The 17894-nt window shown below is 33.0% G+C and overlaps 2 protein-coding genes across 4 annotated transcripts; one reads left to right on the plus strand and one right to left on the minus strand.

Annotated features, from left to right (window-relative positions):
• Positions 1 to 34: 34 nt before the first annotated feature.
• LOC105322795 (ribonuclease P protein subunit p40) lies at positions 35 to 7852 on the plus strand. Of its 2 annotated transcripts, none has more exons than XM_011421676.4 (8): positions 35 to 189; positions 1224 to 1365; positions 4351 to 4419; positions 5677 to 5772; positions 6292 to 6414; positions 6889 to 7084; positions 7307 to 7441; positions 7589 to 7852. In XM_011421676.4, the coding sequence occupies exons 1-8, from the start codon at positions 70 to 72 to the stop codon at positions 7755 to 7757; spliced, it is 1050 nt and encodes a 349-aa protein (XP_011419978.3). In that variant the 5' UTR covers positions 35 to 69; the 3' UTR covers positions 7758 to 7852. The 2 variants fall into 2 exon arrangements, with proteins under 2 accessions (XP_011419978.3, XP_011419980.3); XM_011421678.4 differs by lacking the exon at positions 35 to 189 and adding an exon at positions 296 to 414.
• Positions 7853 to 9122: 1270 nt separating this feature from the next.
• LOC105322796 (calcium-binding protein P) lies at positions 9123 to 17531 on the minus strand. 2 transcript variants are annotated; one of them, XM_066079647.1, is made up of 9 exons: positions 17346 to 17531; positions 13912 to 13980; positions 13607 to 13722; positions 13150 to 13313; positions 12670 to 12697; positions 12026 to 12182; positions 11544 to 11795; positions 11063 to 11161; positions 9123 to 10597 (listed from the first exon to the last, which is right to left on the minus strand). In XM_066079647.1, exons 2-9 carry the CDS (start codon positions 13955 to 13957, stop codon positions 10446 to 10448), a joined length of 1014 nt encoding a protein of 337 aa, XP_065935719.1. In that variant the 5' UTR covers positions 13958 to 13980; positions 17346 to 17531; the 3' UTR covers positions 9123 to 10445. The 2 variants fall into 2 exon arrangements, with proteins under 2 accessions (XP_065935719.1, XP_065935720.1); XM_066079648.1 differs by lacking the exon at positions 17346 to 17531 and adding an exon at positions 14348 to 14473.
• Positions 17532 to 17894: the final 363 nt, after the last annotated feature.

Here is a 17894-nt window from a genome sequence, read left to right on the forward strand (position 1 = left end):
TGATTAAATATGTTAATGGCAAACAAATGTGATTTTGATTTTTGAAACGATGAGTTCTCCCCAATAAAAATGGCAGCGCCCATGAAAAATACCACATTACATGAAAATTTAAAGATAAGCACATTTAACTTTGCCGAAAACGAAGAAAATTTGAAATGGATATCAGATATGATTTGCATGAAACATTCGGTAAGATGTTAGATAATTGTCATTTCGTCATCCCACCAGAATTACTAACAATGGTCGCGAAGAGCAGCATAACTGTTTAACCTTTCATCTGTATTCTCACTTCTCAATTGTATCGCGGGTTCCGTTGTATCGCTTTGTTCCAAAAACAGCTTTCCCGTTTTTCCGCGATTTTCCACAAAGACTTTATGCACCAACTTCAGCATGTTCAGGATGAGTGCAAAGAAGGTTGTCAAATATATCGGCAAATAAAATTTTCTTACAAGTTAAAGTTTTTTTTTCCGGAGAGAAAGCGAGTTCAAAGGCTAGTCCACAATGTATGTGAAGAAAAAAGTAAATAAAAAACATAATAAAATGCATATTTCATTACCTATATGGATAAAAATCATATAACATCACTAATCATGAGAGATCCTATGTAAAATAGATAAATAAAATTGACTCACAAAGTACATTCAAGTGATAGAGTCACATTCTATAACAAAATTTACCAATACCAGCTGGTCTTCTAAATCATTGATAATTAATAATGTATCAGTCATTACAATAAGAAAAGATTTAAGCAATAAAAGTAAAAACACATGTCTGCAGGCTCAGCTGACGTGTATATGGATATCATCTTTTTGTGCAAATATTGTTATACGTTTAATGCTGTGTTGTTGTAAAACATTATATTATTTCATTTGCATGGACACTGATGATGCTTCATTATACATAGGATTTTGAAAAACATTTTCATGATCACTAAAAATAGACAGTTCTGTATTGTGCACAATCTTTTAGAGTATAGATACCTATAGTACCATTTTTTTTCTCATTTGCAATGAAAAAAAACCCCTGGTAAATCTAAAAAATTTGAGTTGCTAAAAATAAATGTTTGTGTAATTTAAAAGTACTCTGATGATGCAAATTACAACACCTCTTTCTTTCCTGATTATATTGTAATGGATGTAATAGACAATGGTCACACTACAATCCATCAAAGAAGTTATTTGTATATTTATTTGTTGACATGCCTTACTTCTTGGTCATTTTAGATTGGAGTAACCATGACCAAAATGGACCAATTACCACCAAGCATCTCAGAGGCATGTATGGATGAAATGTCTTTCATTGTGTACAGTCTGCCAGTTCATGAACTTATTAATTCTGATCTCCTTGGAGCTTTCCAAAAGAAAGGTGTGTCAAATGTGTACATTATGATTGCCTATATGTGAATAAATCAGGTTGGTAAATATTGAATTTGATCATGTGATATTTATGCCTCCTTCAAAGAACAACTGAAGACGGGAGGAAATTTGACTTTGCTACTGTTTATCAGTCCACCAACAGTTTTCATTCATTTTCTTCAGGTTGTGCATACTGAAATGAAATTAGGTGTACAGATTATTTAGATTAAGTTTGATTTTAGGTACAATGGAGCAATTTTTGACAGAGTTATGCCCCTTGGACTGCGAAAAAAATTCCAATTTTTTGCAGTTTTTTGTTAGCTCACCTGAGCTGAAAGCTCAAGTGAGCTATTCTGATCACATTTTGTCTGTCGTCTGTCTGTCCGTCTGTCCGTCTGTCCGTCTGTCCGTCCGTCCGTCCGTAAACTTTTCACATTTTCAACATCTTCTCAAGAACTACTAGGCCAATTTCAACCAAACTTGGCACAAATCATCCTTAGGCAAAGGGGATTCAAAGTTGTGAAAATTAAGGGCCATACCCGTTTTCAAGGGGAGATAATTAGAAATTAATGAAAAATTTCGAGGAATTTTCAAAAATCTTCTTCTCAAGAACCAGAAAGCCAGGAAAGCTGAAACTTGTGTGGAAGCATCCTCAGGTAGTGTAGATTCAAAGTTGTGAAATTCATGACCCCCGGGGGTAGGGTGGGGCCACAATGGGGGGTCAAAGTTTTACATAGGTATATATAGAGTAAATCTTTAAAAATCTTCTTCTCAGAAACTAAACAGCCAGGAAAGCTGAAACTTGTGTGGAAGCATCCTCAGGTAGTGTAGATTCAAAGTTGTGAAATTCATGACCCCCAGGGGTAGGGTGGGGCCACAATGGGGGGTCGAAGTTTTACATGGGAATATATAGAGTAAATCTTTAAAAATCTTCTTCTCAGAAACTAAACAGCCAGGAAAGCTGAAACTTGTGTGGAAGCATCCTCAGGTAGTGTAGATTCAAAGTTGTGAAATTCATGACCCCCAGGGGTAGGGTGGGGCCACAATGGGGGGGTCGAAGTTTTACATAGGTATATATAGAGTAAATCTTTAAAAATCTTCTTCTCAGAAACTAAACAGCCAGGAAAGCTGAAACTTGTGTGGAAGCATCCTCAGGTAGTGTAGATTCAAAGTTGTGAAAATCATGATTCCTGGGGGTAGGGTGAGGCCACATTGGGGGGGGGGGGTGTTAAAATTTTACATAGAAATATATAGAGTACATCTTTGAAAATCTTCTTCTCAGAAACTAATCAGCCAGGAAAGGTGAAACTGTTGTTGAAGCATCCTCAGGTAGTGTAGATTTAAAGTTGTGAAAATCATGATCCCTGGGGGTAGGGTGGGGCACAATGGGGGGTCGAAGTTTTACATAGGAATATATAGAGTAAATCTTTAAAAATCTTCTTCTCAGAAACTAATCAGCCAGGAAAGTTGAAAATTGTGTGGAAGTATCCTCAGGTAGTGTAGATTCAAAGTTGTGAAAATCATGATCCCTGGGGGTAGTGTGAGGCCACATGGGGGGGAGGGGTGTTAAAGTTTTACATAGGAATATATAAAGTAAATCTTTAAAAATCTTCTTCTCAGAAACTAATCAGCAAGATGATTCTTTATCATTGTTAAAACTTTGGCTCCAGGACAATTCTTCGGCCTCACAAGAAGGTTCAGAGTTTGATGTAGCTAAATATCCCATATATAAACAATTGTAAAGGATCTTTTTGAGAACTGCAATACTCAACATGTGATATGACTATAGAATTGAAGCAGGCAGTTATTTTTTCATTAGAATCTTTTTGTATTACTGTATTGAGTTATTGCCCTTGATTTATTGATTCTTGATTATTTTAATTAATGCATCCACTGTTAACCAATTATTGTGATGATTATTTTTATACAATAATAAATATTCAATGTATAAAAGTTGTTCTGCATAAGAAGTTTTGGCAAAGGCCAGATTATTTTGTTTATTTTTGATTTCCAATTTTTAGATACTATGAATTATTTTAGGTTGGCACATATATAGGGACAGTGTCTATTGCAATTTGATGAGCGACTGTTTGGGATTAAACTTGAACAGGTATGGATAGATTGAGTGTGTGAACATCCTTGCTCTATCTATTCTATGTGTTTTCTAACCTTCGATACAAAGTGTGCGGTCATTCCTGCCCTTTATCGCATTAATACAAGTGGGCAGTCATATCTGCTTGTATTGGTGGTGGTAGCAGCGGAGCACTAATGTATGGTCATCCATGCTGGTGTTCAGGCCTTTCTAGCGCAAGTGTGCGGCACTCCCTGCTTGCGTTAGGTTGAGCTGTTGGTGCAAGTGTGCGGTCATCCCTGCTTGCGTAAACGTTGGTACCTGTTGAGTTGCGTAGGTGTGCGGTCATCCCTGCCTGCGTAACTTTGAGTCCCTTTATATGTGCAGGAGCGGTGATTAAAGTCTGCTCTTGTAAATATTGGCAGCAATCAGGGCTATCCGAGTTCCAAGGGGGAAAAATGGATTTTATTTATACAGGATCTACATGTATTATTGTACATTGTCCAGATTGTTTGTTTTATGACTCCATGTAGCTGACTTTATCATACCTATTGTTCCTCAGGTGAGCGATGTGGCCCATGGGCCTCTTGTTTATTTTCTTTCCAGAGGTTGCTGATGGAGAGGGGCATAAGTGTTTTACAAATGTTTTTTGTTTAAAGTATATGAGTTAAATATGAGTTTGGTTGAAATCTTTGACAAAATTAATGTCATGAAAGAGCTACAAACATAATAAAGTACACTGCATTATACAGACTCCATCCAAAGGAAGACAAATGAATGCAACTGATGCATACGCCAATCTTAATAAGATCCTACGTGCCTCTGTGTTTAGATGTATATCATTGTAATATATATAAATAAGCAATTACAGTAATTTGTCCTAAACTTACTTCATGCACTTATACTGTATTATTAATATTTCAGGGTCCCTTTGTATGCTTTCAGTTGGAACAAAACTAGAAGTGAATGACTGTGTTGCAATTTTACCCACAGGTTAGTGTACTATAGTGTGAGACACAATAATTTCAGTGATATTAGACACAATTGAGATTGTACTAGTTAATGTACCAGATATAGAGATGCATAGTATCTTCAGATTTCAACCAATAACATTTATTGTATAATGAAACACAATCAGTCAAACACCAATTTGTTTTATATTTCATGATGTTGAAGTGGTGAACATATGTTCTTTACCTTTTGAATACATGTACATTATTGTCATGCTGTTAGCTATACCAAGAATAGTATGCAATACCAAAACTTAAAGTCAAAATTACTGTAGAAGCAGAGATTTTCGTTGGGTTAAAATTTTGTTGTTTTAAATTCAGTTGGTATTTAATTTCATTATATCATAATCTCTTGGTATTCATTAATACTTTGGTCAAAATTCGTCATGGATTTAATTTCGTAGATTTAATATACTGTCAATGAAAATAAAGATATTAAATCCTCAACGAATATTTCTGCTTTTACAGTTGTTTCATGGTACACCGTGTGTCATCTTGTGAGATTCACTTCAATATGAATTTAAAACACGATGGCGAGAGAATTGTGAAAATTTATTCCCTTCAAGAAAATTGTATTTAGCAAGTCAAAAATCTTCAACTCTCCCTTACCATCAGGCATTAAACTGCTTATTGTATTTAGGATGGGAGAAATAATGACTGACCAGAGATGAAATTGAACCAGGTCCCTCTGAATATCTTGTCAGGTGCACTACAAACTAAGCTATCTCGTGCTAGCCATCAAACTTGTCTGACCTTCTCATTCCTCTACCATTAAATAATCTAGATCTTCAAAGATTAACATCCCAGGTTCTTTCCCCTTGAAGGAGATAATCTATCAAGTCCAAGGTTTGGTCATGGCACCAAATGTAATGGGACGGAAAAAAAAATCATGAATTGAAATTTTTTTAACAGCTGGAAACTACCAGTATATGAAGTCTTTTAAGATAATATTTTGTTGTTTGTTAAGTTTTCAAATTTTCAATATTATAATTGTGGAAATATAAGTACTTTTGTACAATAATGATTCTATGATACATGTATGCAATGTTTTTGATAATCATACCCAATTTGTCATACTGTGTGTATGATATATGTGATATATCATGCATTTTCTTACACAAACTGCTTTTGTTAAAGCTGCCCTAGTTCTTTTCCCTTTTGCATGGTTTTGTTTTTTTTCAAACATTATATACCTAATTACCTACCGGGTACTTAATGATTCTGTTTTCAAATTTTGTAGGGCAATTAATACTTCATCTTACAAAAGATTCATATACCAGACTTGGTTTAGATGGAAAACCATCTCATTTCAACAAATTCGGAGGAGAAAAATATGGCAAGTATCTGTAATTAAAATGTATTCACATGACATGCAAGCACTGTCAATATTTATAATTTGGTATGTTTAAAATGTGACCTGAAGAAAAGATGTCTTGAAAAAGCTTCAAGAATCAATTTTGATTTATTTCATCGAGTTTTTGTGTCCCTATATATATATCATGCTTCTAGATTTGCATGATTGATACAATAAAGATTGAAATAGTTTGGGAAACAATGCAATGTCATGTAGAAGTAACACCTTTGTTGGATCGTCTGCATTTATTTTGATATAATTTAATTTTGCTTGTAACAAGCAATATGATTGGCCAAACAAAAATTATATTGTTTAACCTAATTATTTTGGCAGTGTCACAATAAAACATTTGCCCCAAATAATCCATTGATCACCTCAACATAACATTGAAATTGTATGTATTTGATGAATTTTCTGAACTTGATTGTTGAAATAAAATAATAAGAAATGAATTTAATCACACTGTACTTATGTTGTAATTTATATGTATATGTTTTTTAGTGGTCAATATTGATATCAGTTCACCTGTCTTTGCACCTGGGAAGAAACACTACGAGCAAGTCAAGCAATGCCTGCTGGGTTCTAGTATATGTTGTGACTTCTTGGTGTCTTGGAGCCCACAAGGTACCTAGTTCTGTTTAACTGAAACTTTTATCAGTAAATTGCTTCTTAGATAAGAAAGAAAACTCAGAACAAACTATGTAAGGTCACAAAAGGTACCTGTATACAGTAAACATTGATGTTTTGCAGAGCAAAGTCTGGTAGTTTCTGTAATGTTACAAATGTAAAGAAAACTTAGTATTACATATACACTGTATTTGTTTCTTTTGAAAACTGTTATTGTGCAGATAAATTTTTGGAGATACATGTACATATATTATCTTGGAAAACATTTCCACACTTTAAAGTATTTTATACAAGCTAGTTTACAGTAACTTGTTGCACCTAACTGCATGTATCTATTACATGTACACAATTAAAAAAATAAATATACTTTCTCCATTTTCATTGGAAAAGTATTGGCAGCATGCATTAAGCATTCAGTCTTTTTCACTTCACAGAGTTATTTTAAATCTTGCTTGTTAATTTTATTTTCAGATGATAAGCTGTGTCCATCCTCCATCCATAGGTATTTCTGCTTAAAGGGATTTTGTTGTGTGCATCTTACCCTTTCTGCAAAATCTCACAAATATACAAATATAAAAATTCCTGACCTGCAGCACCAGGATGCCGAAGTTTACCACCAGGAGGAACTCTATGATTGGTTGGGAGGGGTGGCCAATCAGATTTTGTGGTAATAGTGATTCACTGCTTGTGATGATGATTATTGCCTGTAAAAACATCATTTTCTACTCAATGGGATCAGATAAACTGGCAACTGATGACCTCAAATCTAGTTTTCATGCAGAACAGACAATTAGTCAAAATATGCAGAAATCACTATTATATATATAATAACATTACTTATCAATGATTGGCTTATCAATAATTTTGATCATTACTTCCTTTCATCTAGGTCCAGTGAGTCTGATGAAGAGTACAGCCCCTTGGGTGACTACTCTGGTCCAACAAATTTAGGTCACTGTGCTCACAATCAAGTCTTTGGCTTCTTCTCCAGCATCACACTCCAGAGTCTTATCAAAGAAGTCAGGTAAGCAACCATTTGAAATCATGTGATTTTTCACCTTGTTCAGAGAGTGACATTATTTTGTCAATTCATCCAGGTCTCATTGCACCTTGCTGGTACATGAACATTTCAGAGATTTCTTTAAACTTTTGTATTTTTTTTCTCTTACAGACAGCTCTGTAAATCAAGCAACACCTGGGGCTGTGTTACAGTTCATGGTTTTTCTGATTCTTTGACCTCCATAGGAAAATCCGAGAAGAATTTCCACAAACTGTGTGCAGACAGTGTTACTTTGGTTTTATCACCAAGTGATAGATGCTGGTTATTTACTGATACATGAACTCCTACAAAAGTTTATACATTGTGATTTTATATCACTTTATCATTAATACCTCTACTGTTTCCTTGTTCATAATAAATTCATCAAACAAAGCACACAGTCGTCAAAGTTATTATCAAAATAAATTTCACAAACTCACAAGCCTTTACATGTAGCAGATGTTGTTTATTTGAAATGAATGACCATTTTTTCCCCATACTCAGTTTATTTTTATGCTGTGTCAATAACAATCAGAGAATATTTTTCAGAAGTAGAATAAAAGAAACTTTAACAGAACCACTGAGGTCACAGACCACTGTGGAGTCACTCACTAAACTCCTTAGTGGCATAATTGTATGTTGTTCTTCATGGGGTACCCTTTACCCACTAATTAACATTCAAGAAAAGCTATGAAACACAATTTTTATTCCCGGGATGTACAAGTTAATTCTTTAAAAAAAAAAAAACAACCCAAAACTGGTATACTTGTATTTCTATTAACCTTAAAAAATGTCAGTCTTCAAAAATTGGCCCCCATTAATTTCTATGATTCCACTTATTCACAAAATTTTATTTTTAAAAGCTTATCACAATTCAAATACACTGTACATGCACTACATATTGACCATACATTCCTAATGTGAATGTAAAGGTTTATTTTCCTGCAGGAATAAAAAGAATACAGTATCGTGGATACTTTATTATTACTGTTCAGCTCATAAAAAATTTGAATGCACAAAGCAACATTTTGAATTACACCTCAACAAAGATGCCTTGTTAGGAAACTGAATAATCTTCAATTTTCATGTTTATAGAATCATAAATTTATTTCAAATAGTAAATAAAAATTGCACAACAACTTCAAGAAATGTTTTTATACACTGTAAGATTTTCCCTTTAAATATCAGAGCACTCAAAATCACAAACTACGGAACAGTGTATCCTGGTTAAAAAAAGTGAATGACTGTGTAACAGCATATTGATATTAACTACAATATCCATAGTGTATTCAACATTTGTGTACATGTAAAATAATAAATAGAGTAACAAATTTAAACATGTACATATATTGTATAAATAGCAACAATTAAATAAAATTTCCATGACATGTAAATAATTTACAAATATTGAACAGTTGATAGATGGAACAAGTTAACATAAAATACAGATACATACCAGTATACCACAGTACATGTATATGATGTATATGACATATTTTTACAAAATAAGGTTACCTGTTGTGTTGTATATACATTGTGTATTTTTTTTACAATCTACATATGTATACAGTATGTGTACGCAATATTGGCCAACAGGAAACAGAATGGCTACTCTGATCAAACCAAAACTTTGCAATAGATCATAAATCTTAATAAACAAAACAAATTTGAATATTTCAGATGAGATTTATTTCCAAGTGTAAAATGTGAGTGTTAATTTACTTCAACCCAGACTGTTAATCAAATTCTAATGGAAAGAAATCATACTTTTCTTGCAAACAGTATAATTAAAGCCATATGTTGAAGGAATCAAACTTTGTAAAGAAGGACTGTATGTATTTTATATCCCTACTAACAAAAATCTACATCAATATTATGCAACGAAATCCAATGGTAGGGTTCATAGAAAATTTGTGTAAAATGTTTTTCCAGATGCCTTCCTGTACATATATTTGGCTAACCCTCTCTCTCTTGCATACTGGTAAAGCATATGAAATGACAAAGATGACAGCCAAAAAAAACTTGCCAAAAAAAAATAAACTATGAAAGTAAATTCAAATTTTAGCTAATGTTTCAGAGAAAAATGATCAATTGATTAAAGTATAGCATTTGCTTATATCATGAACATTAATTAAATAATTGCAGTGTACCTGAACTTTTGAAAAAAATATTTCTCACTGTATGTACATGTAACTTGAAGCTTTTTGAAGTTTTTGTATTCTTTATGGCATTAAGAGACTACCGAATTGTGAAGTCTAGAACATTTATAGTAGGAAGAGAGGGAATAAAAAAATAAAATCACAAAATGTTGCATACATGTACTAACATCCCCCCCCTTTCAGAACAATTCATATCACTTCTTAATATTTTTCAAGAATGTTGTAGCCATCAAAAAGAGTAATTTAAGAACTCTTTCAACAACATAAACAAATGCAAGCAAAAGCTCCACTGCAACAAAATTAAAGCCATCTTCAAAAATAAAAGGCCAGTCACCATGTTTTTAAAATATGAAGATACTTATAAATATTTTCCATTCCAAGACTGATCTGTACTTTGTATTTGAGACATTTTCTTCAAACAAGAACATATTTACATGTATATGCAAGTAACTGGTGAACATTCTAATTATATAACAATAACTGTAGTTCAATAAATATTTGATCATCAATTTCCACTGATTGAGTGACAGTTTCAAGGATACATAAGTTCATGGACAATATAGTCATATCAAAATACAGTATTTGATACATGTATGTTATCAGATATTGCATTTTAAATATATTCAATTTTGTGGATTGACTAAACAGCACATATCAAATACTTTATAAAAAATCGTGTTCAATGAATATTGATAAAACCACAATATTTAACAATTCACAGGGAATATGGATTACCATAACAAAGCCATTCAGTTTGTCCACATTTATTCAATTTAATATCAAACACTTTCAGTAAAAGTAAAGTAAAGCACATGCACCAGGTTTTTAATTCAATCAAAGCTGCCAAAACTTCCCACACTCCCGAAACTACTTAGGGAACTCCAACTACCATGATGACCTAGGCCCCAGCCAAATGGCCCTCCGAATCCATGACCCATCATTCGTGATGCTCCGTACCCTAATGCAGCCCCTCCTATCAAACCTGCAAACAACATGTTCCTTTTTCAAAATTTTGGAATAAAACTTGTACATACAATACGACATGTAGAAGTTAATTGGAAAAAAATTAACTAGCAATATTGTTGAAACTACTACATCACATATGGTCGACCTATTCCCAAATTCAGTCTACTGGGCATACTGAGAATTTCTCAGTCATGATATTCAAGGACACCAGATCATTGATTTAAAAAAAAAAAAATTTACTGATCAATTAAAGACAGTTTAATACTATTTGATTAAAAAATAAAATTAATACAGTTAAACTTCGATATCTTGAAAACTGATATATCGAATACAATGGATATGTCGAAGTGAATTGTAAGTCCCAACCACTTATTTTTTAAGAATTTTACCCTCGATATCTGGAATACTCAGAAATATCAAACTATTTAAATAGTCCAATCTAGTTTGAGATAATGAAGTTTGACTGTAAATTCCAACCCACCTGCTGCCAGTTTTCCAGTGTTGCCCCCTAACATTCCTCCACTCTTACTCTTTTGTGGTTTCACAACATACTGTTGTTGGTATCCTGGTGCAGTATAACCTATGATATATATGTATATGAAAAATAATTAAATGACAACAATCATTCCATGCTTAATTTTTTTAAAATCAACACTTGCCACAAAATGTATTGTACATGCATGTTGTTTTTGTTAAGTCTTTGGATATCAAAATTACCGAATTTGAAAAATATCTCAATGAAACATTTTTTATTTACAATTACGGGTACCAGTAGTTAATTAATCACCCCCCCCCCCCCCAAAAAAAAAACCAACCAAAGAAACAAAACAACAGACTTTCTTGGATTACACCAAAAAAAAAATCATGAAGCCCTACATTTTTTATTCTTAAGGAAATCATAGAATTGGAAAAGAATACATAGAATACGTTAGGCAGGTTTTTTACACAAGTACACATATTACCGTATGGCTGCTGGTACTGCTGCTGAGGGTATTGTTGATATGGCTGTTGTGGATATTGTTGATAAGGCTGTTGGGGGTACTGTTGGTATGGTTGCTGTGGGTACTGTTGGTAAGCCTGCTGAGGGTAGGCTGCTGGTTGCTGGGGGTAAGCAGCGGGCTGCTGCTGGGGATACCCCTGTGGTGGCATGTAAGGTTGGGGAGGGCCAGCTTGAGGAAACCCTCCTGGTTGTGTAGGATATGGCGCTGATCCACCTGTGAAAAAATAATAGCATGTAAAAGCTGAGAACTCTTAATTGTCATTTCAACAAAATATTGTGCAATAGTTTTTCTTTTTACACTACACTGCATGAACTATTGCACACATTCTATTTTGATAATACATTTCATTCTTGAATTTTGCAACAAAAAAATATTGAAAATAAATGTAAACTTGACACAATATATGACCATGATAAATACAAGCATAAAACCCTCAAACTAACCTGACAGACCATCAAAACCAATGCCAGGCCCTGATGGAGCTGGGCTGTACGGGGGTGGTGCTGATGCGGGAGGGGCGCTGGACATTGGGGGCATACTGCCTGAAGAACTACTGGGATGCATTCCTCCCGCTGGCTGCTTCTGAGCAGGGGCTGGAAGCTGTGGAAACAAGAATACACAGAACTGTTAGAGAGGAACAATCCAATGTCTCTTTTAGACCATAAAACTGGGTAATATAGATAACAATACTTTCTGAAAATAAACCTGTAATTATGTTTAGGAGATATGAATTACATGTACATGTATGTGAAAAATTTGTCAAAAGTTTATGGTTTTGTATTTTAAAAAGAGATCATTTACATTCAAATCTAGTCAATCTATAATATAAGGTGGCCACACAATATAATGTACATATTTCTTAGCAACTAAATCCTATTAATTTTGTACCATAATACACAATTTAAAAAATACCTGGTACATGTACCAGTACATATATTAAACCAGAATTCATTTTTATTCAAAATTTCTGATAGGTAAAGATATATGTGTCTTGCGGGTATGTATATGAAATCAAGGATATCTACAGTGTTATAGAAATAGTTTTACAATTGAGTGATCTGAATTCTGCCAGGAAATGGATACTTACCACTTGACAAATTGCATTCATCCATTCACTAAAATAGAAAAACAGAATGCATGTATGATAACATGAGAAGAGAATACACTACATGTCTTTTGAGTTAAACATACATTTAAATAAAAACATGTATTTTCCCTAACTTAATTAGCATATATTTTTGTTAGTAAGGAGACGCTGCACAACTGGTACATGTACGTGTAGAATTTTTCTGTAAAGTACTATTTACAAAATAAAAATGTCAGTCCAAATGAAAGATGTCATCTGCATGCAAATCAGTTTAACTATAAGATGTTATCTGGAAATCTACAAATACTTTGTCAAAAGTTTGAAAAAATAAAAGAAGTTGCCTCACCTAAATGACCTTATACTCATTGGATTTAAAAAAATTACCAGCAAATAAATCTAAAAAAAATCTACAAGAATAATTCCTCTTTTGACTAACTGTAGATCAACAACCACATTGAATAAGCCACTGAATGGACTTACTGTAAGTCATTGCTGTCCCGACAGAGGAACCAGAAAACTTTAGCCTGACTGTTGTTCTTGTGAGGGATCGCCAGGACATGCTCATACGACGACCCCCGGGGGAGATCAGGTCTGTTAGGAAAGCTGCTGGTGTAATCTCCAAAGGCAAATCTTTTGCATACATCCTTAGAGACATATTAAAGCCATGAGAAGTTGCTATAGGGTTATAGGTTTACAGTAAAAACTCTGTCATTGCAATTCTTGGGAACATGTTGATTACTTCTCTGCATGGAACATGTTATCTATCTATTCATACACTTTAATTTGAAGTCAAGAAATCATGATCCTACAAGCTAAAATTTTGTTAGTAGTGATCTATTGAGCAGATTTGAATCAGAACTTATTTTCATTATTTGTAAAAATAAGTACAGCTAGTGCTAATTAAATGGAAATAAAATTATGAATTTTTTTTTTTTACCTTCATATGAATTTTTGCTTTAATTTCTAGATCTCCCTGTCGGTTATACATGCACAAGTCACTGTTGTCATAAAGTACTACCCAAACATCCTTCCAGCCCCCAGAAAACATACTTTCTACAAACAAAGAAAAATACATCCATACATGTATCCATCATTGATAACTGAGGTAAAATTTAGGTGAATATTATGAAAAGCCATACCATACTTGAGCAAACTGCAGAATAATGTACTGGTAATTAATGAAAAATGTGTCATAAATTAATTTGGAATGATATTCTTTAAAAACTACTGTCAGTGACTTACTACTGAAACGTTTCAGATATCCTGACTTCACTATTCTCAATGCCATGGTAATTGGTATATACCCAGTATCTGGAGAGAAAAAACATCCATGAATATGCAATGTACATTTGTTGAAGAATTTCAAGTAAGAATTGGTAAAAAAAATATGTCTTAGTCCCCCTTTCTGAAATTAAAAAAAAAATCACAGAAATATTCATCTCACGTAAACTTGCCTGTATACTGTTTATAAAATGTAGTTTGCCAACTCATTGTGTGTATGATAGAGATTTAATATTACTGTATAACAATTGATTGTTGAAAGATATGTTATCTATGTACATGTATTTGGAGTGCAGGAAGAATGAAAGATCTATAACAACAACATACAAAGCGAAGTTAGTGATATGATGTGACCTTCACCTTGGTCAAATGACCTTATATCAGGGTCAACACATACTTTCAGGGTCATGTACAACCTTTGTGCCAGGTATGGGTCTCTGATATTTTTTTTTGTCTCTTTACAGATCAATGGATAGAAGACAAGAGTCTGATGCAGCTATGTTAAGGCTGTCTGAAGCTAAATTTACATTGGAAAACAATATTTTTTTAATTAATGAAAAATACTTAAAGCCGGCGAATTTCTAAAAAATTTTATTACATAAACTAACAGCGATATCCAACATCATATTTGATGCATTTTTGTGATGTCTTAAGTTCTTCTTATAATAAGCATAAGACATGCATATCCTAACACAGCAATTGATATATGTAAATCGTATCGGCACAAGTGATTATATAATGACATTAATTCAAAAATATTTTTATGAAAAATCCTATAAGTAATGTATTTTGCTGTTCTTGGAGAGGGTTCAGATAAATATTTCCTTTATTTAAAACATTTTTAAAACATTTTGCACCATCATCGAAATTAGGCACATTTTTATCTTTTAAGCTTGATTTACACAACATTGGGTCAACTGGTAGGTTTCTCCAAGCATGATTCCCATTGGTACTTATTTGTCTCCCAATTTCACATAAAATAAACTAAGATTGTGTCAATATTTCACTTGCACCAAGCTTTTTTTTTTACATGTACCAGTATATAAATATCTCCATTCACTAAATAATGTAGCAGGGGGGAGTCTCCAAACCATTAGTTTATAAATAGTTATTTACATAATACATGTACAATGCTTTAAAACTGCTGATTTTTTTATACTCAATATTGATTATACTGATTTAAGTATCACCAGTATTTACAACAGCGGTTATGTAAAGGAATCAAGTGTTCAATAAAATTCATTTATTACATTACGATACATTCTCTGAGAACAATCGAAAGGAAGGTAGATTGTGATGTCAAAGTTAATTATGACGTCATATCTTATGAAGTAAAGACAAGTGACTTTCTACACATCGCCTGAAAATCTTGGGCAGCCTAAACATACCCGAGGATGGACAGAATGTGAATTGTGAATTAACAGACAGACATTTATAAATATACCGTTAAGACTATCCCCCTTTTTTTAAACAATTACATTACCAAGTAGTCTCCTAGAGACAATTTGTCATTAAAAAATAAAATAATTAAAAAAGAAATGTAAAAAAAAAAAACCCCATGTAAATCCAATAGAGAAAAATCTAAAGACAGGGTGATTCCATCCCCACCCACCCCCTCCCCCAACCTACATGTATCGGTATGTACCGATAGTATGTACAAGTAGATAAAATATTGTTAAGTTTTTACTTCCCCAATTTAACTTGAAAAGGAATGCTTTATTACAAAGAGTTTTCAATGCCACTGAAAATATCAATTAATTAAACCAAGAGACAGATGAAATAAAGCACAGGAAAAAACAGTTCCTGTCCTGTTAATGAACTCTATTTTAATTTCGATTTAATGAATTTCCTTATATTTTCCATTTGTACATGTATATATATTTATATATTTTTTTTTATATCTTCTTTGTTTCAAAAATAGCTTGAAACTTTAACAATAATTATCTAAAAGTATATGTACTTCAAAAACATTTTTATCTGCAGAGTGGGAACTAATATTGAATACCGTATATTATACGCAATGTAATGTATATAATTGTTGCATGCTTGCATATTGGTTCACTAGAGGTTTTAGGATCTTGCTCTCATCATGCTCATTATATAAACTTGAGTTTCACCACCTGTATTTTTGTGACCAATGTGGTTATAGACCCCTTCACAGTTACTGAGGCAATTTAATGCTTTTCAGGCCAAATAAATTTTTTTTTTTTTTGAAATGCCTCTTGCCTCACGTGATCAAATCCTGTGAAACCCACAGGGTTTCTCAGTATATTTGATCACTTACCAACCAACTTCATATCCCAGTGAACTTTTTAACATTGCTGTTTATTACTTATATTTATGTTTGAAAAAGACAAATTGTCCAGAACTGTTAAAATTACCGAAATTTTTAAGTTTACAATATTCCAAGCGACAAGCGATAATTAAGCTGTGCTATGATCATTGTGACGTCATGAAAAAGTTCATACAGAATTGAACGTTTTCGCTATTCTATGGGTTTATATAAGGAAACATATTAGCAAATGTAAATATTCATACTAGAAAGGTGTTAGTTCTTGTATAGCCTATCGTAGAGGTCTAATTTTGTTTTTATTTTATTATTGTACGTTAAACTGAATCTAAAAGACACCACCATTTTCATGACAAAGCATTCTTCAATCATTCAGATAATCAGTTACAGTCTGTATAAACTCCAGTATTATACTCTGTCCCAAGATATTTTGGATTCACGTTTGGACGATTTTTAATAAAAATACACTTACCCGTGAAAGAAGTGCAATTGAAATGGTTGAAAGGGATATTTTCCAAGATAATTTCATTGACACATTATCATCTTTCACTCGGAAAAATTCACAGGAACGAAAACAGATTCCTTACGGAGATTTATAATGGGGAATGTTTACATCTTTTCTCCATTCGGAATACACTCGGAATACATCGTGCAATATTTCAACGTTATCATCCGGGCTTGCTGCAATGCAAAATATCCGTAGACATCACATTTTTTAGCATTGTATTGAAACCTGATAAGCTAACACGGGCGTTTTGACTGAGAAATCTTGGAAATTTTTCATACTTTTGAATGAACATCGTTTGGATCCTGAGGTATTTATAAATATCAAACAATTAAGCCAAACGTGAATCCAAAATATCTTGGGACAGAGTATAGGCATATTATGACATATCATGAAACATTAAAACTTATTGTAAACAGATAGATTTACTTTACGTATAGGAATAGAATGTTACATGATATGGTGTGACATACCAATATTTTATTAGAATTTTGAGGGATCGATTCTATTCCAAACAACAGTAAAATTATTCTACCTATAGTGGATAAAGTGTAATGTTTACCTATATTTTGTAATGACAAGTGATGACTGTTTACTTACCTCAATGTTAAAACGGTTATAAAAATCACCAATTCAGCTGAAAGACTAATCGATATATGTTATCAAACGTTACAATTTGATTTCCTTTTTACGAATCGCTTTATGAAATACCTATAAACACTAAACAGTTCTGAGAACAACAACCCGTTTGTTGTAAAAAAAAATAAATAAATATGTCTGATCAGTGACCATTGATGTCTTGATTCTGAGGCTTAACTTAGCTTTACTTAAACGCAATGCCGACAATGTCCGAGTCCCCAATGTATTTGTCACCGTTGGTTTTCGGCTTCCAGTACTCTTTCACCAATTGGCCCTACAGTATTTTATTTTTATCAAACCCAGTACAACTGAGAAAATCAAATAACACAATATAATAACATTTTACTTTTTAAACCATAATTATTTTAAAACTAGATACCAATGTTTGTTTTATCGGCATTTACGAATTTATGAAAAGACCCATGGGCCATAGAGGTCACCTGAGAAGATCCATTCTTTTCAGAATCCTTCGGCTCTGAAAATGTTATTGTATTTTGCCTTTATGGTAAA

Source organism: Magallana gigas, chromosome 3 (assembly GCF_963853765.1).
Source record: "Magallana gigas chromosome 3, xbMagGiga1.1, whole genome shotgun sequence".
Classification (NCBI taxonomy): domain Eukaryota; kingdom Metazoa; phylum Mollusca; class Bivalvia; order Ostreida; family Ostreidae; genus Magallana; species Magallana gigas.